Genomic DNA, 26,496 nt, shown 5'->3' on the forward strand with positions numbered 1-26,496 from the left:
GCATTACCTCTGAGATTAGTCAAGATGCAGAAACTCAGATTCCACGTCAGACCTACTGATCAGAATTTGTACTTTAATAAGATCACCACATGAGTGAGGTATGCATTAAAGCTTGAGAAGGACCCGTTTAAACAACTTTTAATTGAGTATTCTATTATATGAAGTTAAAAACATCCTTACTAATACAGATACATTGTGGATTGACCAAATGCCATTTTTTAAATAATGCTTGACCAGGAAGATCTAACTTGGATGTAGAAAATTGCAAGAGACTATTCTTATACACTAACTCAAATGAGCAGCATAAACGCGTTATTATATTATATTATTATTATAGTTTTTAAAAACCTATCAGAGAGCTTGAGGACACAAACCTAAAATGACTCCAGAAAGTGACAAGCCCTCCATTAGATTAGTGATCTACTTCTATTCTCTTTTCTGACTGAGATATAAGGAGAAGCAGAAAGCCACCATGGAAAGGAGTCTGGAGAAATCAGCATAACTTTTAATTTTTTTAAAACCTTTTGTTTTAATAAATAAGACATATTCATGGCTTAGGTTTTAAATCACATTTACAGATGAGGAACCCTTCTAGGCCCAAACAGGCTAGCGGTGAAGTGACTACTGCTGGGAGGAATGCACGGCCCCCGTGCATTTTAAGCCTAAGAGCAGAGACTTTATGTCAGAGAACACCGTACACATCACCTCTAGGCTCAAGAACTGAAGCAGAGGACTGAAGGAAGAGCGGAGACTTGGTGAAGTTCCTGTGACCACCATGATACCCTCACCTTCATGCTACAGAATCTGACGAAAGTTGTGCTACTTTTAGATAAGCTAAAAGCTTTCCTGATTATATGAAGTGAAACTTTATCTCATTGTTACCAATTAGGATAAGAGCATTAGCTACCCAGAGTATTCACTGACAAATACAGACTATGAGAATGGCAAAGAGGAAGCCACACAGATATCTCATTTCTTCAAATATGAGAAACTTGCACACCACAGCAGGAGAGCAGTGGATGAACTCTACCTCTCCCAAAGTTTTAGTCCAAAAACTTCCTGTTGGCATTTGCACCAAATAAGGCTCCCAGTACTTACTTCTGGCATCATCTGCTGGGCTATGAGGTCCAGCTGGCTTTCTAAAGTATTGGAAACCTTTATTTTATAATCCCCATTATAGATCTCCACTCCACCAGCTATTTCCTCAGGCAGGTAGGATTCCTGATCAATTTGGACATCAACATCTTTTTTTGGTGGCAATTTTGTACATAGGAATCACTCTTTTGCACTGCAGCCTTTACCAGAGGGAAATCCTGTTTCCTGCAACGAACAATCATTCAGGGCTCCAACAATTGGTACAAATTGTTCCAATCCAGTGCTGCTGGATAGTGCTGCTGGATGGAGGACCAGTCCATCCAGCAGCACTTGGTACCTGGTTGTATCTTTTACCACTTTGCAGAATCTCTGTTTTGCTTCATTTAGTAGGTCTGTAATAAGGTCATCTCTTGGTCTGCGGACTTTGAGCCTTGCTTGATTCATCAAATTAGACATCTGAATTTTCTTCTGCTCAATCTGCTTTTCTTTCTTCTCATAGTATTCCATAATCTTCAGTCTTTGGGTTTGCACAAGACAACCTTTCTCAATGTTGAACTCTTCCTCTGCCTTCTCATCTATTTCCTCTGCTTTCATGTTGGCTTCTTGTTCAATAAAAGCCATTATATGCTTAATCTGCTTCTGCACGTCAGGATCGCTGAGGGCCATGGCGAAAGCTGTGCTAGGCTGGAAGGCCACTGGCTCGAGCTTAGTCTGGAAGGCGGCAGTGGAAAGCAGGAAAAGCACTTTTAATTTTTAATGATTATGTATGAACTGAATGATAGGTTAGAAATCCAGAGTAGCCCTACAGCAGTGCTATCCACTAGAACTTTCTACCTTAATGGAAATGTTCAGTATCTATGCTAACCAGTATGGTAGCTACATGCCAGCCAGATATAGCTATCAAGTACTTCAAATGTGTCTCCTGTGACTAAGGAACTGAATTTCTAATTTAAATTTAAATAGTCATTTGTGGCTAGTGGCTGCCATATTGGACAGTGCAGCCTTAGAGACGATAAGACTGCACTACCCCCACTTCTTTTCTTCAGGTCTTCATTTAGGGCTAGGAATACTAGAAAAACAAAGGCAATGAAGCAGAGCTAAGAGAAAATTCCTGATGCATAGGTTTTCAGCTGGGAGAGACTGAGGGAGAGGCAGGAGCTCTGGAAGACATCCCTTCCAGGCCAACCCCAACTTCACAGAGTGTAGAGTAGACAGATGAGGGGGCCTGAGAAATCTGCCAAAATTCAGGGGGTGGGACTGGAAAACAAAGAGAGTTCCCCAGTCATCCAGAAAGCTGGCAGCCTGGGCTGCATATCAGTAGAAATCTCTCTCAGTTCAAAAAAGGAGGGAACTCAGGAGATGTCCAGAACCCCACTAGGGTTGTAATCTGAGGCCGTGCAGAAGAGAAAGTCCTGATCCTATATTCAGAATGTTTGAAGCTAGTGAGGAACTGACTCAAAGTTGTGACAAAGCCCAGATTAAGCTCAACTGTGACTGTATTGATTCAGTCCTGACCTAGGGGACATGCTTCTAAGAAGAAATATCATTTCCTTCAGTCTCTGCTCTACTTTTATATAAAAATGCCTAGCATGCAAAGATCTTAAGACACATATTCCCCATACTCAAGAAAATAACAGTCAATGGAAGACTTAGACATGACCTAGATACTGGTGCTTCAGCTAGGAACTTTAAAATAACTATGACAAAAATGCCAAAGAATCTAGTAGACAAGGTACACAGCATGCATAAACAAATGAGGAATTTCAGCAGAGATGTGGAAGCTATTTTCTTTGATAAGAACCAAATGGAAATGCTAACCATAAGAAATGTATCAGAAATTAAGATCCTTTAGATGGCTTAGCAGAAAATACCTCAACAGTTTTGGCCAGATTGCTAGAAGCAGTCTGTGTTGTGGAAGGATTCCTTTTGGTTACACTGATTGATATCTCCCTTGGATAAAAAGTATACAGCACACGCTAGAATTATAAACCCACAGACATTCTTTTGATAGAGCACTGCATTGATTCATCAGGCCACATATTCTTGCATATTTTCCTGGTAGTTTCCTAATAGAAGAGAAAGTAATTGGCACTTCTGTAAATCTATGCATAGGCCTTTTTAGATCATTTAGTAAGACTTTCCACTTGTCTCGGGAGAGAAACCAGAGGTATTCTTCGTACCCAGTCCCCAACATATGTGAGTATGTCTTGTTTAATCTAACGCTTTTACTGTAGTTATACTGTTATCATTTTCCATTCCCTTCATGTTTTCAATCTTGTATGCTAATAAAATACTGATTTTCACATAATAAAGGTTTTAGTTTTCTAAAAGCCTATTAAGTAACCTTGTTAGTGTCTATTGAGGCTTAGAAGAACAGTGACGTAAAGTTTCAGAATACCCCTTAAGACATATAGGAATTTCTTTACAATTAGATCTTGAATTTCTGGAATCATAAACTTGATTGTTGCCTCTGCCAACAGTTGTGTCACTTAAGAGTAAGAAAGTGGATCCTGGGATGCCTGGGTGGCTCAGCGGTTGGGCGCCTGCCTTTGGCTCAGGTCGTGATCCCCGGATCCGGGAGCGAGTCCCACATTGGGCTCCCTGCGGGGAGCCTGCTTCTCCCTCTGCCTGTGTCTCTGCCTCTCCTCTCAATCTGTGTCTCTCATGAATAAATAAATAAATCTTAAAAAAAAAAAAAAAGTGGATCCTGGTGGGTTTGTTTGTTTTTTTTTATCTCTAAAGTTTTATAGATTTTTAAAATTCCTACATTCATCTTTTAATTCAGTATTTGTTGAGTAACTCATAATTACTCCAAAAAGAGCCTATTTTTATTTTCACAAATAGGACAGTATCTCAGTTGGGTTCTTTTTCCTTTATTCCATCTTGTACAGCCAAAGTATTGCTCTAGAAACTTAAAATATATATTGAGATGAAATATTATTGTAGTTGTTTATCTTGACTTTTTCCTTCAGCTTCGGTTATACATACTTTTCATAATTTTTGTTAAAAGAGTAAGGTGGGGGCAGCCCAAGTGGCTTAGCGGTTTAGCGGTTCAGCCCAGGGCATGATCCTGGAGACCTGGGATCGAGTCCCACGTCCGGCTCCCTGCATGGAGCCTGCTTCTCCCTCTGCCTGTGTCTCTGCCTCTCTCTCTCTCTCTCTCTCTCTCTCCTTGTCTCTCAATGAATGAATGAATGAATGAATGAATGAATAAATAGATAGATAGATAGATGATAGATAGATAGATAGATAAATAAATACAATCTTTAAAAGAGTAAGGTGGTAATGAGTTCATAGCAGTAGTATTGAAATTAACAAACTGCTTTATTTTACAGGGAAAATATTTATCCCGAAACAGAAACCTATACAGACGTTCACAGAAGAAAAAGTATGTCTTGATCCAGAATTAGAAGAAGCTTTGACAAGTGCTTCTGATACAGAATTGTGTGACCTTGCAGGTATCTTCTAAAGTAATTTTGCGAATGAGTATGGAGGGGAGGGGAATACCAGCAGACACTTATGTGTCTGGCAGATGACCAGCAGACTCCCCCTGTTCCAGAATTCCAGCAGGAAGGCTTCCCAGGGGAATGGGGACTCCTTACCCGCTGACAGATCCCGAGTATGGCCCCAGCACAGTCTCAGATCCCGGCTGGGCCGTGGTGTCAAGAAGAAGGGGGACAGGCTAGGGAAACCGAAAGGAGCCAGAACTTGGAATAGTCATTTGTTCATCTGATCATTTCACAGCATCTCCAGCAGGCGTCCTGTGTGTGAGGTTATGAAAATGGAGTCTACTGGGCAGGACCTTGCACACAGTGACAATACAACATTAAAAAAAAAAAAAATAGCATATAGGTGCTTCCTTTGCTTAGCAAAGTGCTATTGAATCAGTAACCACATATTTGGCTTTGTTTTATACACTATAAATCTGATATAAAGGATTTCATATTTTAAAATGCTCTTAATGGTGAAATTTTTGTGTTACTGGAATATATTGTATTATTTGGCATCTTTTCCCATATTACCATATTTGAGAGTCTTTATAAAAATCTTTAGTTGGTGCTCAGCTAGAAGCTGTCCCATTTTAAGCATTGAAAAAGAGTCTCTAGGGTCAACTGCTATTCCATTTTATCAGAAGACCCCAAGATGAAGGGCACCACTGGCTCAATCAGAAGATCATGCAATTCTTGATCTGGGGATTGTGAGTTTGGGCCCAGCCTTGGGTGTCGAGATTACTAAAAATAAGTAAAATAAACTTTGGAGAAAAAAAGGAAGACCCCAAATTGAGTAACTGGAAAGCAGATGAAAGTCCTGAGCTACACTCATCACTTTCCCTGCTTTCTGATGTATATCTGAAACACTCCACACCTCCCCATTATTTTCATCATTGCTGGTTTCTTATTTGGACAAGTATCTCCCCCACCTGCCTCTGTATGTACCCATTTTCCTAGGTAAAATAATATGACACCTGGGGATATTTAGCACCAAGGAACCCCAAAAGCTAACCTGTTTGAAAGGAAGAGTGATGGTTCTTCAGGAAGGACCCAGGAAAGGAACAATGTGTGGTGCTATAGCCAGAACAGGTGGCTTATTCCTTGGGCTGCTGAGGACTGTTCAGTTTGTAAATGGTGCTTTCATCAGAGTGGAAGGGGCCGGGGGCATACTGTAGCTTCTGCCATATTTATGCAAAAGGGCATTAAAACCAAAACCCAAATTTCTCTTTCCTGTCATTTTTGAGGAATGCTACTTTAAAGATGAAAATTCAGCTATACTTTTGGTGTTTTACTCTTAAATAAAATATGAATTTGAATTAACATGAAAGTTAAGAAATGTAAAAATAATGATTAAGTTGAAAATCTGCCTTATATTGCACTCTTCCTAGAACCCTCCTGAGAAGGATGAACAGCAAAAAATAGATCATTTCAATATTCTCTCTTAGCCACCAGATGGAGCTAAGTATAGATTTACCTTTAGGGTTAGGCTGGCTCCAGTTGTGTGTCTGAATTGAGAAGACAATTCTCAATGGGAGAATTGGGGAAATCTAAACATTAAAATGAGGAGGGGAAGTGATAGGGATATTAATAAAGAGATTGTAGGTGATTTTAAAATCACATTGTTTCCTTTTTTGGCTGCAAAGTTTGTATTTAATTGAGTAGGAGAATGTTCAGAAAATGTTAAAATCTATTTTTTTGGTAATAAAATCAATTCTTTATGTTTAAAACTGATAGAAATAAAATTTATTTTTCTGTATTTATAGCTATTCTTGGGATGCACAACTTGATAACAAATGCACAGTTATGTAATATAGTGGGCAGTAGCAATGGTGTTGACCAAGAACATTTTTCAAGTGAGTACTTGCAATGCATTGTGATTCTAATCCTTTGTTAAATATATTTTGTCTTCTCCATGTATTAACTTCAGTGTATACATACCAAATGTTTTGTATATGTACTTGAAACCTAGGATTCTAGTTTGATAGTACTGACAGAGAAAACCATTATAAATAGAATATTAAATATTCTTAATAATGTCAGCAAATGTAATAGGAACCACTATAAAACGAATCAAACTTGGCTTTTGTTAACATTTTATTTTCAGTGTTACTGATTTTCAAGAAATCTACAACAATGCTGACAAAGAAACCATTTTATAAAATCAGATTCAGGAGAAACCACAGAATCATTGAATCCCTAAACCTTTTAATCTAATATTGATTTAAATAGCCCAAAGCAAGGCTTTTTAAAAAATTCATATATAGGATGTTTTAAAAGGGCCAAAGTAATACATACTTTTGTAACACAGTTGAACAATTCTTTTTTTTTTTTTTTTTGAGTTGAACAATTCTTAAGCAAATGAGATAAGAAGTGTCTCCCTTCATAGCCATCATGCCTTCCCCTCACCCCACCCCCAACCTTAACTGTTAACAATTTGGTATATATCCTTCTAGACTTATACTGTGTTCATACAAGCTTAATATATATGTATATACATACATATTATGTATATACACATATATACAAACATGTTACACATGGTCTTGTTTTTTACAAAAATAAGATCATACTATGGCTCTTTCTGGTAGCTTAATTTTTCAATAATAATACATTTAACCCTTAATGCAGGTTTGAACCATGTGGATCCAATTATACATAGATTCTTTTCGATAATTACAGTATACTACTGTAGATGTATTGTCCTTATGATTTTCTTTTTTATTATTGAAGTGTAGTTGACATATAATGTTATTAGTTTCAAGTGTATAGTGTATTGATCAATTCTGTACATTACTCAGTGCTCACCACAATCAGTGTAGTCGTCATGTCACCATACAACATTATTATAATATTATTGACTATATTCCCTATGCTGTACTTTTCATCTCTATGACTTAATTTTATAACTGGAAGTTTGTGCCTCTTAATCCTCTTAATTTTGACTACCCCCGCACTACTTTGTGGCCTTCTGCCAATCACTAGTTTGTTTTCTATATTTAAGAGCCTGTTTTTTTGTTTTGTTTTTTAGATTCCACATATAAGTGAAATCATATGGTATTTGTCTTCCCCTAACTTATTTCAGTTAGCATAATGTCCTCTACATCCATATCACAAATGGAAAGGTCTCATTATTCTTTATGGCTGAATAATATTCCATTGCATGAATATACCATGTTTTTATCCGTTCATCTATAGATGGACACTGAGGTTGCTTCCATATCTTGGATGTTGTAAATAATGCTGCAGTAAACATAGAGGTGCATGTATCTTTTCCAATTAGTGTTTTTGTTTTTGTTGGGTGAGTACCTACTAGAGGAATTACTGGAGTGTATGGTATTTCTATTTTTAATTTTTTAAGGAATCTACATATTGTTTTCTACAGTGGTTGCACCAATTTACATTCCCACCAGCAGTACACAAGGGTTCCCTTTTCTCCACATCCTCACCAACGTTTGTTATTTCTTGTGTCTTTTATTTTAGCCATTCTGACAGATATAAGGTGATATCTCATTGTGGTTTTGATTTGTATTTCCTTGATTAGTAATATTGCACATCTTTTTACATGTTTATTGGCTATCTGTTATGTCTTTATTGGGAAAATGTCTATTCAGTTCCTTTGCCCATTGTTTTAGATTATTTGTTTTTTTGCTGTTGAGTTTTATAAGTTCTTTATATATTTTGGCTATTAACCCATTATCAAATATATTATTTGCAAATATCTTCTCCCATTCACTAGGTTGCCTTTTTATTTCATTGACGGTTTCCTTCACTGTGCAAAACTTTTTATTTTGGTGTAGTCCCAATAGTGTCTGCTTTTGTTTCCCTTGCCTGAGGGAATAAAATACCAATAAATAGGTTGCTAAGGCTGTGGTCAATAGATTATTGCGTATGGTTTTTGTTGGTTTTGTTTTTTTTTTTAGGAGTTTTATGGTTTTAGATCTCACATACAGGTCTTTAATCCATTTTGAGTTTATCCTTATGTATGGTATAAGAAAGTGTTTCATTCTTCTGCATGTTGCTGTCCAGTTTTCTCAACACCATTAATTAAAGAGACTGTTTTCCATTGTATATTCTTGCCTCCTTTGTCGTAGATTGACCATATAGGTGTGGGATGATTTTCTTAATGACATTTTCTTTTCTTTACTGTATTGTAAGAATACAATATATAATACATATAACATACAAAATATGAATTGACTGTTTATGTTATTGGTGAGGCTTCTTTCTGGTCAACAGCAGGCTGTTAGTAAAGTTTTAGGAGAGTCAGAAGTTATGCATAGATTTTCTTCCATAGAGGGATTGGCACTCCAACCTGTGTTGTTAAAGGGTAACTATTATTAATCATTTCCTTGAATACTGACTGTGGGCCATGTTCTATGCATAGCTCTTGCAAGTGAATTGTTTTCATTTAATCCTTAGAACAGTTCTGTGAAACAGATTTTATTCTTAATTTGTATGTGGGGAACTGAGGTTTTAGAATGATTAGATAACTAACTTCAGTGTCACACAAAGTGGTAAGGATTTTAAACCTTCACTATGTAGTGTATCACTCAGCAGTGTATCGTCTTTCCTAGTTAGTATATATAGATCTACCTAATTCAGACATCTGTATAATATTCTATTTTATGAATGTCTTATAATTTGGCTATTCCCCTTACTTTAAAGTTTTTTATCATAAAAATGTCCAAGCCCGCAGAAGAGAGAATAATATTATCCATTACTCAGCTTCAGCTATTTTTAACATTTTATCAGTCTTCTTTCATCCATTGCCTGCCTCCCTCCCTACGCCTTCCACTTATCTCCCCCTGCAATATTTTAAAGCAGATGCTATTCATTTGTTACTTCACTCATTAATATTTCCATTTATGTCTCTCACAAATAAAGGCTTTTCTTTTAGCATAACCATAATACCATTATCAAGCTTAAAAATTAATCATTCTTTCATGTCATCTACTACTCAGTCCATGTTTTAATTCCCCCTGTTCTGTCAAAAACATTATTTCATAGTTGGTTTGTTCAAATCAGGATGCAGATAAGGGTCACACATTGTATTTGGTTGTCACTTGGTTTCAATTCCTTTTAATTTCTTAACAGTTTCCCTCCTCAAACTCTCTCCCCCTTTCTTCATGTTGTTCATTACTTTAAAGAACTGGGCTGTCATGGGGTGCCCCGATGGCTCAGTCAGTTAAGCATCCGACTCTTGATTTCAGCTCAGGTCATGATCTCTGGGTCATGAGATAAAGCCCCATGTCTGGCTCCACACTCAGTGTGGAGTCTGCTTCAGATTCTCTCTCTCTGTCCCCCTGCCCCTCACGTCCCACCCCCCTGTGCTTGTGTGTGTGCACCCACACACACACACTCTCTCTCTCAAGTAAATATATAAATCTTTAAAACAACAACAACAAAAAAAGAAACTGGGTTGTCATGATGACTTTTCCACATTCTAAAATTGGCTAATTGCAAGCTTGTAGTATCATTTTTTTTTAGTTTTTATTTTAATCACCTGGTGTTCATCACAGCAAGTGCTCTCCTTAATCCCAATCACCTACTTCACCCATCCTCCCACCCACCTCCCCCTCATAGCCATCAGTTTGTTCTCTATAGTTGAGTCTATTCTTTGTCTCTTTTTTCCCTTTACTTTTTGTTTTTTTAGATTGTACATGAGTGAAATAATAGAGTATTTGTCTTTTCCTGACTTATTTCACTTAGCATTATACTCTCTAGCTCCATTCAAGTCATTGCAAATGGCAAGATTTCATTCTTTCTTATGGCTGAATAATTCCATTGTATACGTACATATACACCACTTCTTTATTCATTCAACAGTTGCTGGTCACTTGGGCTGCTTCCATATCTTGGCTATTGTAAATAATGCCATTAACAGAGAGGTGCATGCATCCCTTTGAATTAGTGTTTTTGTATTCTTTACATAAATATCCAGTACTGTGATTGCTAGATTGTAGGGTAGTTGTTGTGTTGTCATAGTTGTTGTTGTTTTAACTTTTTAAGAAACCTCCATACTGTTTTCCACTGTGGCTGCACATCTTTCCCACCAACAGTGTAAGAGGAAGTTTCCTCTTTCTTCACATCTTCATCAACACTTTTGTTTCTTATATTTTTTATTTTAGCCATTCTGACAGGTATGAGGTATAGTTTTGATTGGCATTTCCCTGATGAGTGATGATGAACATGTTTTCATGTGTCTGTTGGCCATCTGGATGCCTTCTTTGGAGAAACGTTTGTTCATGTCTTCTGCCTATTTTTTAATTGGATTATATGATTTTTGGGTGTTGAGTGGTATGAATTATATATATTTATATCTATAAATTTTTTATATATTTTAGATACTAATCTTTTATCATATATGTCATTTGCAAATATCTTCTTCCATTCTGTAGGTTACCTTTTAGTTTTGTTGATTTTTTACCTCACTGTGCAGAAGCTTTTTATTTTGATGTAGTCCCAGTAGTTTATTTTTGCTTTTGTTTCCCTTGACTCGGTACCTATCTAGGTAAAAGTTCCTATAGCCAATGTCAGAGAAATTACTACCTGCATTCTCTTTTAGATTTTTAAAAAAGATTTACTTATTGGGGCACCTGGTTGGCTCAGCAGTTAAATGTCTGCCTTCAGCTCAGGTCATGATCCCAGGGTCTAGGATCGAGTTCTGCATCAGCCTCTCCATGGGGAGCCTGCTTCTTCCTCTATGTCTTTGCCTCTCTCTGTGTCTCTCTCACGAATAAATAAATAAAATCTTAAAACAAAAATTTACTCATTTATTTTAGAGTGAGAGAGAGAGAGCATGAGCAGGGGGACGGAGCAGGGGGAGAGAGAGAGAGAAAGAATCCTTAGGCAGACTCCCCCCTGAGTGTGGAAACCATCTCGGGGCTCAATCCCAGGACTCTGAGATCATGACCTGAGCCAAAAATCAAAAGTCAGCTGCCCAATTGACTGAGCCAGGCAAGTGCCCCTCTGTCAGGTTTTTTTTTTTATGGTTTCAGATCTCACATATGGGTCTTTAATCCGTTTTGAATTTATTTTTGTGTTTGGTGTAAGAAAGTGGTCCAGTTTCATTCTTTTGTGTTTTGTTGGTAAGTTTTCCCAACACCATTTGCTGAAGAGTCTTTTTCCCATTGGATGTTCTTTCTTGGTTTGTTGAAGATTAATTGACCATATAATCGTGGGTTTATTTCTGGACTTTCTATTTTGTTGATCTGTGTGTCTGTTTTTATGCCAGTACCATACTATTTTGATCACTACACCTCTTAATAGAACTTGAAGTTTGGAATTGTGAGGTCTCTTTTTTTTTTTTCAAGATTGGTGTGCCTATTCAGGGTCTTCCATACAAATTTTAGAATTGTTCTAATTCTGTGAAAAATGCTGTTGTTGTTTTGATAGGGATTGCATTAAAGGTATAGAATGCTTTCGATAGTATAGGAATTTTAACAATTTTGCTTTTTCAGTCCATAAGCATGGAATTTCTTTCCCTTTCTTTATGTCTTCTTCACTTTCTTTTATCAGTGTTTTATAGTTTTCAGAGTACAGGTCGTACACTTCTTTGGCTAGGTTTATTCCTACGTATCTTATTATTTTGGGTACAATTGTAAATGGGATCCTGGTATTAGTTTCTGCTTCTTCATTATGGCATATAGAAATGCAACAGAGGGATGCCTGGGTGGCTCAGTGGTTGAGCGTCTGCCTTTGGCTCAGGGCGTGATCCCGGAGTCCCAGGATCGAGTCCCACATCGGGCTCCCTGCATGGAGCCTGCTTCTCCCTCTGCCTATGTCTCTCCCTCTCTCTGTGTGTCTCTCGGGAATAAATAAATAAAATCTTTAAAGAAGAAAAAAAGAAATGCAACAGATTTCTGTATATTGATTTTGGATCCTGCAACTTTACTGAACTTGTATATCAGTTCTAGCAGTTTTTTAGTGGAGTCTTTTGAGTTTTCTTTCTTTATTTTTTTTATTTTTTTTATTATTTATGATAGAGAGAGAGAGAGAGAGAGGCAGAGGGAGAAGCAGGCTCCATGCACTGGGAGCCCGACGTGGGATTCAATCCCGGGTCTCCAGGATCGCACCCTGGGCCAAAGGCAGGCACCAAACCTCTGCACCACCCAGGGATCCCTTGAGTTTTCTATATACAGTATCATGTCATCTGCAAATAAGAGTTATACTTCCTCCTTATTGATTTGGATGCCTTTTATTTCTTTATATTGTCTGATTGCTATAGCTAGGACTGTGTTGAATAAAAGTGGAGCGAGCATTGTGTTGTATAAAAGTGGTGAGAGTGGACATCCTTGTCTTATTCCTTACCTTGGGGAAAAGCTCTGAGTTTTTCCCCCATGAGGATAGTAGCTGTGGGTTTTTCATAGATGGCCTTTATTATGTTTAGGTATGTACTCTCTAAACCTACGTTGTTGAGGGTTTTTATCATGAATGGATGTTGTACTTCATTAAATGCTTTGTCTGCATCAGTTGAGATCATATGGTTCTTATCCTTTCTCTTATTGATGTGATGTGTCACATTGGTTTGCTTGCAAATATTGAACCACCCTTATAGCCCAGGAATAAATTCCACTTGATTGTGTGAATGATTTTTTTAATGTATTGTAGAATTTCATTTGCTGGTATTTTGTTGAGGATTTTTGTATCTGTGTTCATCAGAGATATGGGACTTTAGTTCTCTTTTTTCCTAATGTCTTTATCTGGTTTTAATATCAGAGTAATACTGGCTTCATAAAATGAATTTGGAAGCTTTCCTTCCTTTTCTATTTTTTTTTTTAATAGTTTGAGAAGAATAGGTATTAATTCTTCTTTAAATGTTTGGTATAATTGGCCTGTGAAGCCATCTGGCCCTGGACTTGGATTTTTTTGATTTCCTTGCTGGTAATCAGTCAGTTCAAATTTTTCCATTTCTTCCTGTTTCAGTTTTGGTAGTTTATATATGTAGAGGAGTTTATCCATTTCTTCTAGGTTGTCCAATTTGTTGGCTTATACTTCTTATTATTCTGTTGTATTTGTATTTCTGTAGTGTTCCTTATTTCTCCTCTCTCATTTGTGGTTTTACTTATTAGAGTCCTTTTATTTTCCTTGATAATTCTGGCTAGAAGTTTATCAGTTTTATTGATTTTTTTTTTCCCCAAAGAACCAATTCCTGGTTTCATTGATCCATTCTATTGGTTTTTTTGGTTTCTACATCATTTCTTTCTGCTCTAATCTTTATTATTTCCTTCCTTCTGCTGGTTTTAAGTTTTGTTTGTTGTTCTCTTTCTAGCTCCTTTAAGTGTGAGGTTAGGTTGTTTTGGGGTTTGTCTGTTTTTTTTGTTTGTTTTGAGATTTTTCTTGCCTCTTGAGATAGGTCTGTATTGTTATAAACTTCCTTCTTAGAACCACTTTTGCATCATCCTAAAGGCTTTGAACCCTTGTGTTTTCATGCACTTTTTAAGTTCTGATTTTATTTCCTGGTTGACCCACTCATTGTTTAGTAGCATGTTATTTAGCCTCCATGTATTTGTGGTCTTTCTAGATTTTTTAAAATATTGCACTTAAATTCAGTTTGCCAACATATAGCATAACATCCAGTGCTCATCCCATTGAGTTCCAGATTTTCTTCTCGTGGTTGACTCCTAGTTTCATAGTGTTATGGTCAGAAAAGATTCATGGTATGACTTCGATCTTTTTGGATTTGTTGAGGCTTATTTTGTGGCCTAATATGGGATACGTTCTGGAGAATGCTCTATGTGCACTTGAAAAGAATGTGTATTCCGTCTGCTGTTTTAGGATGGAATGTTCCAAATATATCTGTTAAGTCTTTTTGGTCCAGTATGTCATTCAAATCCATTGTTTCCTTGATGATTTTCTGTTTAGATGATCTGTCCATTGATGTAAGTGGGTTCAAAGCCCTCTACTATAATTGTGTTATTGATTAGTTCATGTTTGTTAATGACTACTTTATGTATAGGGGTGATAAATATTTACATTTCTCATATCTTGTTGGGTTGTTCCCTTTATGATTATGTGGTGTCCTCCTTGTCACTTGTTACAGTCTTTGTTTTAAAGTCTGTTTTGTCCAATGTAAGCACTGCTACTCCAACTTTCTTTTTGACATCCATTTGCATGATAAGTGTTTCTCTATCCTCTCACTTTCAATCTGCAGGTATCATTAAAATGAGTCTCTTGTAGGCAGCATATAGATGAGTCATGTTTTTTTTAATCCATTCTGTAACTCTGTCTTTTGATTGGAGCATTTAATCCATTTACATTCAAAGTAATTGTTGATAGCTGTGTACTTATTGCCATTTTATTGTTTTGTGGTTGTTTCTGATTTTCTCTGATCATTTCTTGTCTTTCTCTTTCATGATTTGCTGGTTTTCTTTAGTGATTTATTTGGATTTTTTTCTTTATTCTTTGCATATCTATTAGGGGTTTTTGATTGTGGTTATCATTAGGTATATAACATTTGCATATGGTAGTCTGTATTAAGTTGATGGTTGTTTAAGTTTGAATCTATTCTTTACCCCTCTCCTCCACATGTTCTAGGTATATGGTGTCCTATTTTACATCTTTTTATTTTGTGTGTTCTTTGATTTTTTTACAGAAATGTTCATTTTTTTTTTATTTTACTGCTTTTGTGTTTCCTACTCTTACAGTATCGTTTTTTATCTTTCTTTTCCACACAGAGTCCCCTTTTCTAGCAGGGCAGGTTTAGTGGTCATAAACTACTTTAGTTTTTGTTTGGGAAACTCTGTCTCTCCTTCCTTTCTGGATGATAGTCTTGCTGAGATACAGTATTTTTGGCTGCAAGTTTTTCTCATTTGGCACTTTTTTAAAAAAGATTTATTTATTTATTTATTCAGAGAGAGAGAGAGAGAGAGAGAGAGAGAGAGAGAGGCAAAGACAAAGGCAGAGGGAGAAGCAGACTCCATGCAGGAAGCCCGATGTGGGACTTGATCCCGGGTCCCCAGGATCACACCCCGGGCTGCAGGTGGCGCTAAACCACTGCACCACCGGGGCTGTCCTCATCTGGCACTTTGAATATATTATGCCACTCCCCTCTGGCTTGAAAAGTTTCTGCTGAAAAATCCCAGTAGCTTTTATGAAGTTTCCTTTGTATAGTGACTGTCTTTTGTCTTGCTGCTTTTAATATTTTTTATCACTGTATTTTTCCATTTTAATTACAGTATGTGGTGGACCTTCTTTGGTGATTTTGTTGGGGACTCTCTGTGCCTCCTGGATCTGGATTTCAATATCCTTCCATAGGTTGGGGAAGTTTTCAGCCATCATTTCTCTTTCCTTTCTTTCTTCCTTTCATCTTCCTCTTTCTTTCCCTCCCTCCCTCCCTCCTTCCCTCCTTCCTTTCTTTCTTTCTTTCTTTCTTTCTTTCTTTCTTTCTTTCTTTCTTTCTTTCTTTCTTTCCTTTCTCTTTCTTCCTTCTTTTCTTTTCTTTTTTCTTTTTTCTTTTCTTTTTTCTTTCTTTCCTTTCTTTCTTTTCTTTTCTCTTTTCTTTTCTTTTCTTTTCTTTTCTTTTCTTTTCTTTCTTTCTTTTCTTTCTTTTCTTTCTTTTCTTTCTTTCCTGATTTTATTATTCATTTGAGAGCGAGAGAGAGAGTACAAGGGGGAGGGGGAGAAGCAGACTCTTCCCTGAGCAGGGAGCCCAATGCGGGGCTTTATCCCAGGACTCCAGGATGATGACCTGAGCCAAAGGCAGACACTTAACCACCTGAGCCACCCAGGTGCCCCAGATTTTAGCTATTATTTCTTCAAATAAATTCTCTGCCTCCTTTTCATCTCTTCTACTTCTGGGACTCCTGTAATATGAAGATTATGTTTGGTGGAGTCACTGAGTTCCCTATTTTTGTTTTGGATAATTCTTTTTTCTGTCTTTCATTCAGCTTGTTTACTTTTCATTACTCTGTCTTCTGTGTCATTAATTCATTCCTCTGCTTCTTCCATTCTGCTGTTCATTCCATCAAGCCTATTTCTCACTTTGTTTTTTGAGCTCTTTATCTCTGGTATGTATTCCTTATATTTTGGCAGTGGTCTCACTGATATCCTCCTTTTCTCAAGTCCAGTGAGTATCCTTATGATCATTCCTTTAAATTCTCCATCAGGCATGTTACCTATACCAGTTTTACATTGCCTTGTTCTGTTCTTTCATGTGAGACAAAGTCCTCCCTCTTCTCATTTGGTTTAATCTCTGTGCCTATTCTCTGTGTTAGGAAAGTCAGCTGTGTCTCCTGTTCCTATTCTCTGTGTTAGGAAAGTCAGCTGTGTCTCCTGTTCTTGAGGGTAATGGCTTTATAAAGAGGTCCTATAGTGCTCTACCACACAGTGTCCCCTGTTCCCCAGGGCTTGGCACTTCTAGGAGTGTCTCCAATGTGTGCTGTGTGTACTCTGCTGTTTTGTGCTGGTTTTATCCTACAGGCCAGTCGTCTGCAGAGGTTTTCTTTGCCTGTTGTGGGCAATGTTTAGTCCTTGGCCTGAATGTGCCACATTTTAACTAGATGTACTCTGATCTGCTTGTGAAATGAGACCTGTCACCACCACCACTACCTTGCAAAACATCCATGTTGGGAGACTTGGTATTGACAGGGGTTTGGGCCGGTCTTCTGGGAAGGGTGTCCGCTGTGCTGGGACTGAGATAAGTGTGCCAGGGAAGGGCAGATCCACCAGAGCACAGAGGGGTAGGGCTTGGTGTAAGCAAGTCAGGTAGTGAGTGTTGGTCCTATGCTTATGCTGAGGGGCAGAGGAAGGAAACTGTGCCTGCCAGTTTCTTTGTTCCCTGAGAATTATCTCTGTGAATGCTGCTTCTCTGGGTCACACTCTGAGATGAACAGCTAACCTCCCCACTGTGCCCCATGCATTCTGCAGATTGCTGTTTCCATGCTGTATGTCCACAAGCCGTTTCCCTGCTTTCTCTCCAATAGCATCCCCAAAGCCCTCTGAGGTCTCCCACAGCCAAGCACACTGACCTTTAAAACTCCAGGTTTTAGGGGATCCCTGGGTGGCTCAGTGGTTTAGCGTTTGCTTTCGTCCCAGGGCGTGATCCTGGAGTCTCGGAATCGAGTTCCGCATCAGGCTTCCTGCATGGAGCCTGCTTCTCTCTCTGCCTGTGTCTCTGCCTCTCTCTGTGTATGTCTCTCATGAATAAATAAATAAAATCTTAAAAAAAAAAAAAACAAAACTTCAGGTTTTAAGCCCCACTGGTTGCAAGAACTCAAGAAATTTGGGCCCTCTTGCCTTCCAGGCCAGTTGCTATGGAGATTTGTTTTTCCCATGTGCTCACCTGTGTGCTAGCCCGCCTCTCATCCTTCGCAACTGCAGCTCCTTCCCCACTGAGACGGCCGTGATCTGTTTCTCTCCCAAATCAAGTCTCTATACTTCCTACCTTCTTTGATGTGGCCTCTTCTTTGCCTTTAGTTGTGGAGTTTGTTCTGCCAGTCTTGAGGTCAATTTCTGGGGTATTTAGAATGATTTGATAGTTATCTAGTTGTATTTATGGGATGAAACAAACCCATGGTCTTCCTACTCTGCCACCATCTTCCCCTTGTGGTATCATTTTACTTATTTTTCTATCTTCTATAGTAAATAGTGGCTTTTTGAGATTCTGGTACAGTTTTTTTGTTTAGGGGCTTTAGGAGGGGCAAGAATGTTTCCTAGGTGATGATTGACTCACATTAGGAAGCATATCAAGTCTAGTCATTCCTCTTTGGGGAATGTGCCAAAATTCATTGGTGTATTCAGATGTTAGCAGCCCGATCCATCCATTTACAATGTCCCATGATGGGACACCTGGGCGGCTCAAAGGTTGAGCATCTGCCTTCGGCTGGGGTCCTGATCCCGTAATCCCAGGATCGAGTCCCACATCAGGCTCCCTGCATGGAGCCTGCTTCTCCCTTCCCTCTGTCTCTGCCTCTTTCTCTGTGTCTCTCATGAATAAATAAATAAAATCTTAAAAATCTTTTTTTTTTTTAAACTGTCCCATGAGCCTTTCTTAATAGTTTCAGCATCCCATTTGCTGGATCCATTACTTCATTCAGAAGCAGTGCTCTTTAAATGCACAATTCTGCGGAATAAGGAAAGAAATCTTTTGGTTTTATAAAATTTAGTATTGTGATAGAACTTACTCAGTTTTCTTTGTAGTAAGGAGGCTCTTCTCCAGCCTCCTTGATCTATGGTCTTGAAGAAGATTACCTTGCTGAACTTAGGTGAGAAGGAGCCTACTCTGTCCTTAGAGCAGAGCTCTGGTAGGAAGCTTATCCTTGTATTGAACCAAATTCTGCCTCCAGGCAGTCTATACCTGTTCTAACCTAGCCTTTCAGAACAACTTGAAATTTCTCTCTTCCCCTTCTGTAGGATAAATCTGAAAACAATGAGCATACTTTCTTTGAATATGTACTTTCTTTTAATATGTATGTCTAGGCTAGATATATCCAGATCTTTCCACTTTCCTCAGGAAAAGAATTTTCAGACCATCATCTAAATTGATCTCCTCAGGATGCTGTGTGTGTGCATGTGTGTGTTGTATTTGAAAAGAACAAGATACTGTCAGAGGGAATTTATTCAGTATACTTTGTCTTGAGGGAAATTTTGCTCCTAAAAGCTAGAGGAGGACAGAAAGGAAGAACTACAAGAGAGTGACCCTGTCAATCTTTCTGTCAGTTGCTCTTAACTTTTTGGTCATTTGCCATGAATCTGATGCTATAGGTTTTCTCCCAGAAAATTTATCCATAAAAGTTTGCCTATTATACTGTGTTCATGGACCTTCATATTCACATCAAAGTGTACTTACATGTCATTAAAGGATTCAAGGCTCCTGGGTCTTCTTTCAGCTTTGCATAATTGTATTTTGGCCATGTATGTGGATATGGTGAAAGATTGGGGGATAAGAATGAAGGAGGGCAGTAATTTGGGGGATTTCTGTCTTAGTAGCTCTTCTGTGTACCATTACCTGTCTCCCCATTCCCTATTCCTACTCCCCCTTTTCCCATGCATAGTTCTCCCCATAAGAGAAAGAAGTCATGTGTCCTTCCATCACCTCATTCTTCTCATGGAGGCTTTGTCTTCAAGTCTGTGATTCATATTGCCCTTACAGTAATTACAAGTTAAGTCTCAGAGAAAATGATACAAGAGGATAACAGTTTGAGTGCTTTAAATACGTGTCAACATGTAAAGGATCTTTTAGAAATTGTGGGGAAGGGGCAGCTGAGTGGCACCATTGGTTAAGCATCTGCCTTCGGCTTGGGTCCTGGCCCCAAGGTCCTGGGATCGAGCCCCACATCAAGATCCAAGGGTAGCCTGCTTCTTCCTCTCCCTCTGCCCCTCCTGCTGCTGTCTCTGCTCTCTCTCTCTCTCAAATGAATAAATAAAATCTTTTTAAAAAAGAAAAATTGTGGGGGAGAACGTTCTGGTTAGTTGTATTGAACGTGCGTGTATATTCTTTGTGTTATCAAGTTCCTATATGCGTTCACTATTTTAGTATCAACCAGTGAGACTCTCCTTTTCATTTGTTACTGCAGATGTGGTAAAAGGTGAAAAGATTCTTCCAGTATTTGATGAGCCACCAAATCCAACCAATGTTGAAGAGAGTTTAAAGAGAATTAAAGAAAATGATGTTCGTCTTGTTGAAGTTAATTTGAATAATATAAAGGTACGTGTGCTAAGCAGACAATAAAGTTTTGAGTTGCTTTGAGTAAGATCTAGGATGAGAGTTGGGCAGTTTTGAAATAGTATAATTCTTTTTACTTAAAGGCAAAGGTTTTGCTCCTAACAGTATGCTTAGATTCCTTTATATTATAGAAGTTAAAGTATATGCTTCTGACTTGCTTTTTAAAGAGTACCATATATAAATGTCAGCCACACAGATTGTCAGCATAAATCTTTCTGGCTTCCAAAGTACTGCCTACTTCTAAGAGTATTTCGTGTTTGGGGTTTTATTTTTTTTTAATCAGGTTTCTTTAGGTATTCCTTGCATTAAACCAAAGTCTGATACATAGTGAAACTCTGCCTATTTAGTGTATACTTTGATGAGTTTTGACAAATGCATAAATTGTACAGCCACCACCACAGATGTAGGACATGTCACTCCCCTTTGTTGTCATTCTCTGCCCCCAGCTCTAGTCCCTGACAACCACTGATCTGTTTTCTTTCCCTTCTCCATTTGCCTTCTCCAGAATGTCATATGAATGGAATCATATAGTATGTAGCCTTTTGAGTCTGTCTTCTTTCACTTAGCATGATGCACTTGAGATTCATCTGTGTGGTTGTATATGTGGTAGTTTGTTGAACAGTATTCTGTTGTAGGGATATGCTACAATTTATTCACCAGTTGATAGACATGGATTCCCTCTGGTTTGGATGATTATAATAAAGCCACTAAACACATGTGAACGTGTGAACCTGTTTTCGTTTCTGTGGAACCTAGTAGTGGGCTTTCTGGGATCTTGAGTTTTAGAAAATGTAACTCTTCCTTAGAGTAAGGAAGAATAAGTTAGGAGGGCATAGAGGTGATTAATTACCAGAGTGAATTCAGATTATCTCTTGAGTATTGGTCATTGTATAATAGCTGCATTAAGAATTCCTCATTTTAAATCTTGATTTATCTGAATTGAGGGCTGAGAGAGCATCTGGGAATTACAAGAACATAGGGAATAAGACCTCTGTGCTCCTTTAGCAGGCGTTCCTTCCTGTAAGCAGAAGAAAGCAAGCCTTGGAAAAAGCTAACATTCCTAGTTGATCACTAATCTTAACTTTAAAAAATTCAGTCCTTACATATCTAAATCAATAATAAAGACCTGAAAATAACCAGACTACAGGGAATTGCAGTCTTGGTATTGAAGGGAGAAATTAGTGCCTTCTAAAATTGTATCTTTCCACATTTCAGGTAATGCAGGGTTAATCTCTCTTAATGCCTTGTAGCTTAAACTAAGTAACATCTCTCTCTCTCTCTAGAAAAGTGGATCCATTTTGAATACTCAGGTGTTGACGTTTTATAATCCAAATAGTTAAGTGTAGGATAATGAACAATATTTTAATCAAAATGCTAGAGAAATAGTGATACATACTCTGCTGTAGGCCAGCAGTTTGTGCAAATGTACCATAATAGAGAAATGAAATAGATATGAAGGAGGCTGTTTTCACCTGTAGACTAAATGTTTTGTTTATATAGTTTCTGAATACATTTAATGAAAAAATAGTAAGCACATTTGATTAATGGACCAAATTTCCTGAAAACTAAAATGTCATATTTTGTCTTTCAAGAATATCCCAATTCCAACCCTAAAAGATTTTGCAAAAGCTTTGGAAACCAACACACATGTGAAATATTTCAGTCTTGCGGCCACCCGGAGCAATGATCCTGTTGCTGTTGTAAGTAAGCTGCTACTGATAATACTGAAATTAAAACGCTGGCATGTTACAGAGGTGGCTAAACTGATTTTATGATCACAGTTTACTTTCTTTTTTCAATCAGTGTTTAGCTCACTATTAGGCAAAGCATTATTTACTATTTTATGTTTATTTTTTCCTATTTTTCCTCCCTGTAATTTTTAAAAACATAAGTCATACAATATATGCTGTTTTGCCACTTAATTTTTCAGAGAACAGTATATCTTAGAGATCTTTTCATATCACTACATAAAGTTTTACACCATTCTTTTAACATCTGCAGAGGATTCCATTTATGGATCTACAGTATTGGATTTTGTCAAATGCTTTTCATGTATGTATTGAGGTGGTCAATGGGTTTTGGCCTTAATTCGATGTATTACATTATTAATTTTTGCATATTAAGTCAACCTTGCATTCCTGCAGTAAATCCCACTTGATCATGGTATGAACCTTTTTCTTCACTTGGCTTTGAGGACATCACTCCCCCCTTTTTTTTTTTTTTTTAATTTTTATTTATTTATGATAGTCATACAGAGAGAGGCAGAGACATAGGGAGAGGGAGAAGCAGGCTCCATGCACCGGGAGCCCAACGTGGGATTCGATCCCGGGTCTCCAGGATCGCGCCCTGGGCCAAGGGCAGGCGCCAAACTGCTGCGCCACCCAGGGTTCCCAACATCACTCCCTTTGATTCTCCTTCCTCCTCACTGAACATCCTCACTGGTTCCTGTGTTGGTTCCTCCTCATCTCCCTAACCCCTAAGCATTGGAATGGCCCAGGGCTTAGTCCTAGGTCCTCCTCTTTTCTCTGTCTACACTCACTTTTTGGATGATGTCCCTCTCTTGCATTGCTATGTATTATCTATATGTTTTTGACTCCTAGGATTGTTCTCCCCAGGTCATACCCCTCTCCTGAACTCCATGCTCATGTCCACCTACCTACTTAACACCTTGCTTGGCTGTCTAACAGACAACCCATGTAGTCCCAAACCAAACTTCTGGCTTCCATCTCACACCTGCTCCTCTTCCACTCTTGCCTGTTTCACCAAAAGACTTAATTCTTTTATTTGCTCAAGACAAAAAGAAATGGATTTATCCTTGACTTTCCTTTCTCAACAATGTTAAGTGTATATCCAGCTTTGTCTTCCAGATATTCCAGAATCTAACCGTTTCTCACCATTTCTCAACTACCATGCTAGTCAGTCTAAGCCACTATCTTCTCTCATCTGGATTATTGCAGTAGCCTCCTTACTGAGCTGCCTGTGTCCATCTTTCCCACTTCAAAGCCAGTTTTTTTATATAGCATCAGAAGGGATTTTTTAAAAAAAACTTTAGTTACCTCATTCGTATACTCAGAACCCTCTAGCAGCTCCCATCTCACTAACAATAAAAATCACAATCAGTGATTTTTTTCAGTGGTCTTATACTTGCCCCCTTTTTCTTTTTAATATTTGTTTGTTTATTTGAGAGAAAGGGAGCAGTGAGTGCGCAGTGGTGGAGGGGTAACGGAGGGAGAGAATCTCAAGCGGAACTCCTTGCTGAGTACAGAGACTGATGCAGGGCTCGGTCTCATGACCCCAAAATTAGACCCGAGCTGAAACCCCAAGAGCTAGATGCTCAACCAGCTGCTCCACCCAGGCACCACTACTTGCCCGTTTTTACATTCTACAGCAGACATACAGCCTCTTGCTCTTCCTCAGACAAGCCATGCATGCCCCTAACTTGGGGCCTTTATCCTTTTTTTCTTGCCTATAACTCTCTCCCTAAAGATATTTCATATCGTTTTATGTCATCCCTTTGAGTCATTCTTCAAATGTCACCTTCCTGGTGAGGCCTTTCCTGACCACCTGATATAAATTAGCAACCCCACCTCTGCCCCTCCCCCCAGCACTCCTCTCTACCTGGTTTCTTCATCTATAACCCTTTTACCATCTTATTATCCTGCCCCCCCCCCCCCCCCACTAAGTATAAGTTCCATCAGGCAGGGACTTCTATGTTTTATTTCTAAATCTACAGAGCAGTACTTAGTCAAATAATCAGCCACCAGTAATATTTGAAGAAATGTGTATATATACAGATGGATGGTAAGGGATTTGTTCTACATAGCTAGTAGTTACCAATAAAAAGTACATGTGTATGGGTATCCCAACTTGTTTCTAGAATCTTTGCCCCCTCTTGCCTTTTCATTTAACTTGACTTTAAGTTCTGGCGTCTGCCTTAGGCATCCCTTCCCATCTCAGCCTTGAAAATCAGTCCATAAATTATCTTCATTTTGGCTGCACAGTAACCCAGCTGCAGTAGGACTCAAGTAAGAAAAGTTATTCCAAAGAGACCTTGATGAAGTTAGTCCTACATAGAAACTTAGAGAAAGTGTGAGACACAGGAGAAAGTAGGAGGAGTTAGGGTATCAGTGAACATAATAGCATGAATAGCAGCAGAGAATATCACCAACAGAGGATTACATGTGACACATCTAAATTCTGTGACAGGGATCCCTGGGTGGCGCAGCGGTTTAGCGCCTGCCTTTGGCCCAGGGCGTGATCCTGGAGACCCAGGATCGAATCCCGTCAGGCTCCCAGTGCATGGAGCCTGCTTCTCCCTCTGCCTATGTCTCTGCCTCTCTTTCTCTCTCTCTCTCTCTCTCTCTCTCTCTCTCTCTCTCTCTCTCTGGGACTATCATAAATAAATTTTAAAAAATGTTTATAAATAAATAAATAAATAAATAAATAAATAAATAACTTCTGTGACAGGGTATGTGTGAAAAGTAGATACACATGAGGCCTGTGACATAGTGTGTCCAGCCAAAACAATCTAATGAGAAACATCAAAGCAGTTATGCTAATTATTGTATCTGTCTGTGGCAGGTAGAGTATGTGATAGACACCATCAATTTTATCTCTAAATATGTTCTTTAACTTCTAGGCTTTTGCAGATATGTTGAGAGTGAACAAAAATTTGAAGAGCTTAAATATGGAGTCCAACTTTATTACAGGAGTTGGGGTTCTAGCACTGATTGATGCTTTAAGAGATAATGAAACCCTGGCAGAGCTCAAGATTGACAATCAGGTTAGTGCTCTACAGCAGTGACTGAGGAAGCCACAGCCCATTCTGCCATGGAGGGGCTTGGGACTCAGGAGGTAGGAGGGGGTCTTCTGGGGGAGCCTTTTTGGGAAGGTGGTGGCCTAAAAGGAGATGAGGATATTTGAAGCATCCAGAATATTAACTTAATATTTTTAGTATGGGTTTGAACATATTTATAGACTTGTGCAGCCATCCCCACTAATTCCAGAATGTTTTCAAAAGCCCTCCCCCCAACCTCTGGCAACCACTAAGCTACTTTCTGTCTCTACACATTTGCCTTGTTGGAGAGCTCATATACATGCAATGATAGAATATATGGTCTTTTTTTTTTTTTTTTTAATGTGGTCTTTTGTATCCACCTTTTTTCACTTAGCAAATTATTCTGCAGGTTCATCCATGTTTTAGTATAGATTAATAGTTATACTTTTTTATGGCTGAAATATTATATGTGGGTGGTTTCTGTTTTTTCAGTATTAGGAATAATGCTGATAGAACATTCACATACAAGTTTTTATATGAAGATATGTTTGTTTTTTAATGTTTTCATTTCTCATGGGTACATACTTAGGAGTGGAATTGCTAGGTCACATGGTCACTCTGTTTAACTCTCTGAGGAATGGCCAAGTGGTTTTCCATAGTAACTGTTCCATTTTACATTTGTCCCAGCATGTGTGAAGTTCCTGATTTTTCCACATTTTTGCCAACACTTGTTATTGTCTTTTTGATTATAGTTATCCTATAAAAATGGGTATGAAGTGGTATCTTGTTGTGGTAATCCAGTTTTTTGATGTCTCTATGAACATATACTGAGCTTTAAAGTTTTGTTTCTCTTAAGTATGTGTGTACATTGTAAGAATTGGGAAAATTTTAAATGACCAACAGAATCAGCATGTACGTGAATGTCTCAGTCTTGACTTACCTTGAAAAGTATTTTGATCTAGTTTATTAATACTGCTCTTTAATTATTCCAGAGGCAGCAGCTGGGGACAGCTGTAGAATTGGAAATGGCCAAGATGCTTGAGGAAAATACAAATATCCTTAAATTTGGATATCAGTTTACACAGCAGGGACCTCGAACCAGGGCAGCTAATGCTATAACAAAAAACAATGACTTAGGTAAGACATATGCATTTCATAATCAAATTTCTGAATTGTGTCATTAAGCTAATGTATTAGAGGAATTTTAAAACATTTTTACAATAAACTTCAACACAGATTTTTCTGGCCTTTGTTTTTAAAATCTGCATAGTCCTTTTTATATTGATTGAATTAGAGTTTGAGTTTACACACAGTGGTAGTGATTACTGGGTGAGTGAAATCTTCTGTCACAAACATTTCACAGCTTTAAGTGAACAATTTTCTACCATAAATGTGATAAATGCTTCCTGAAACAAATATTTTGTTCTCAGTTACAAGACCCCTCTTGGAGCTATCAAATATTTCAACAT

At 38.1% G+C, this 26,496-nt stretch overlaps 1 protein-coding gene and 1 pseudogene across 1 annotated transcript in view; one reads left to right on the top strand and one right to left on the bottom strand.

Annotated features, from left to right (window-relative positions):
* The window catches only part of TMOD3 (tropomodulin 3), an 82,316-nt gene that overhangs the window by 51,913 nt on the left and 3,907 nt on the right, over nucleotides 1-26,496 (top strand). Inside the window, exons 4-9 of the mRNA XM_077881114.1 lie at nucleotides 4,431-4,553; nucleotides 6,350-6,439; nucleotides 20,102-20,232; nucleotides 21,843-21,950; nucleotides 24,890-25,033; nucleotides 26,020-26,164. Of these exons, the coding sequence (XP_077737240.1) occupies nucleotides 4,431-4,553; nucleotides 6,350-6,439; nucleotides 20,102-20,232; nucleotides 21,843-21,950; nucleotides 24,890-25,033; nucleotides 26,020-26,164 (741 nt within the window). The remainder of the gene's footprint in view (nucleotides 1-4,430; nucleotides 4,554-6,349; nucleotides 6,440-20,101; nucleotides 20,233-21,842; nucleotides 21,951-24,889; nucleotides 25,034-26,019; nucleotides 26,165-26,496) is intronic.
* On the bottom strand, nucleotides 879-1,833 carry LOC144303222 (V-type proton ATPase subunit E 1-like; annotated as a pseudogene).

Source organism: Canis aureus, chromosome 32, assembly GCF_053574225.1.
Source record: "Canis aureus isolate CA01 chromosome 32, VMU_Caureus_v.1.0, whole genome shotgun sequence".
In the NCBI taxonomy this organism is placed as follows: domain Eukaryota; kingdom Metazoa; phylum Chordata; class Mammalia; order Carnivora; family Canidae; genus Canis; species Canis aureus.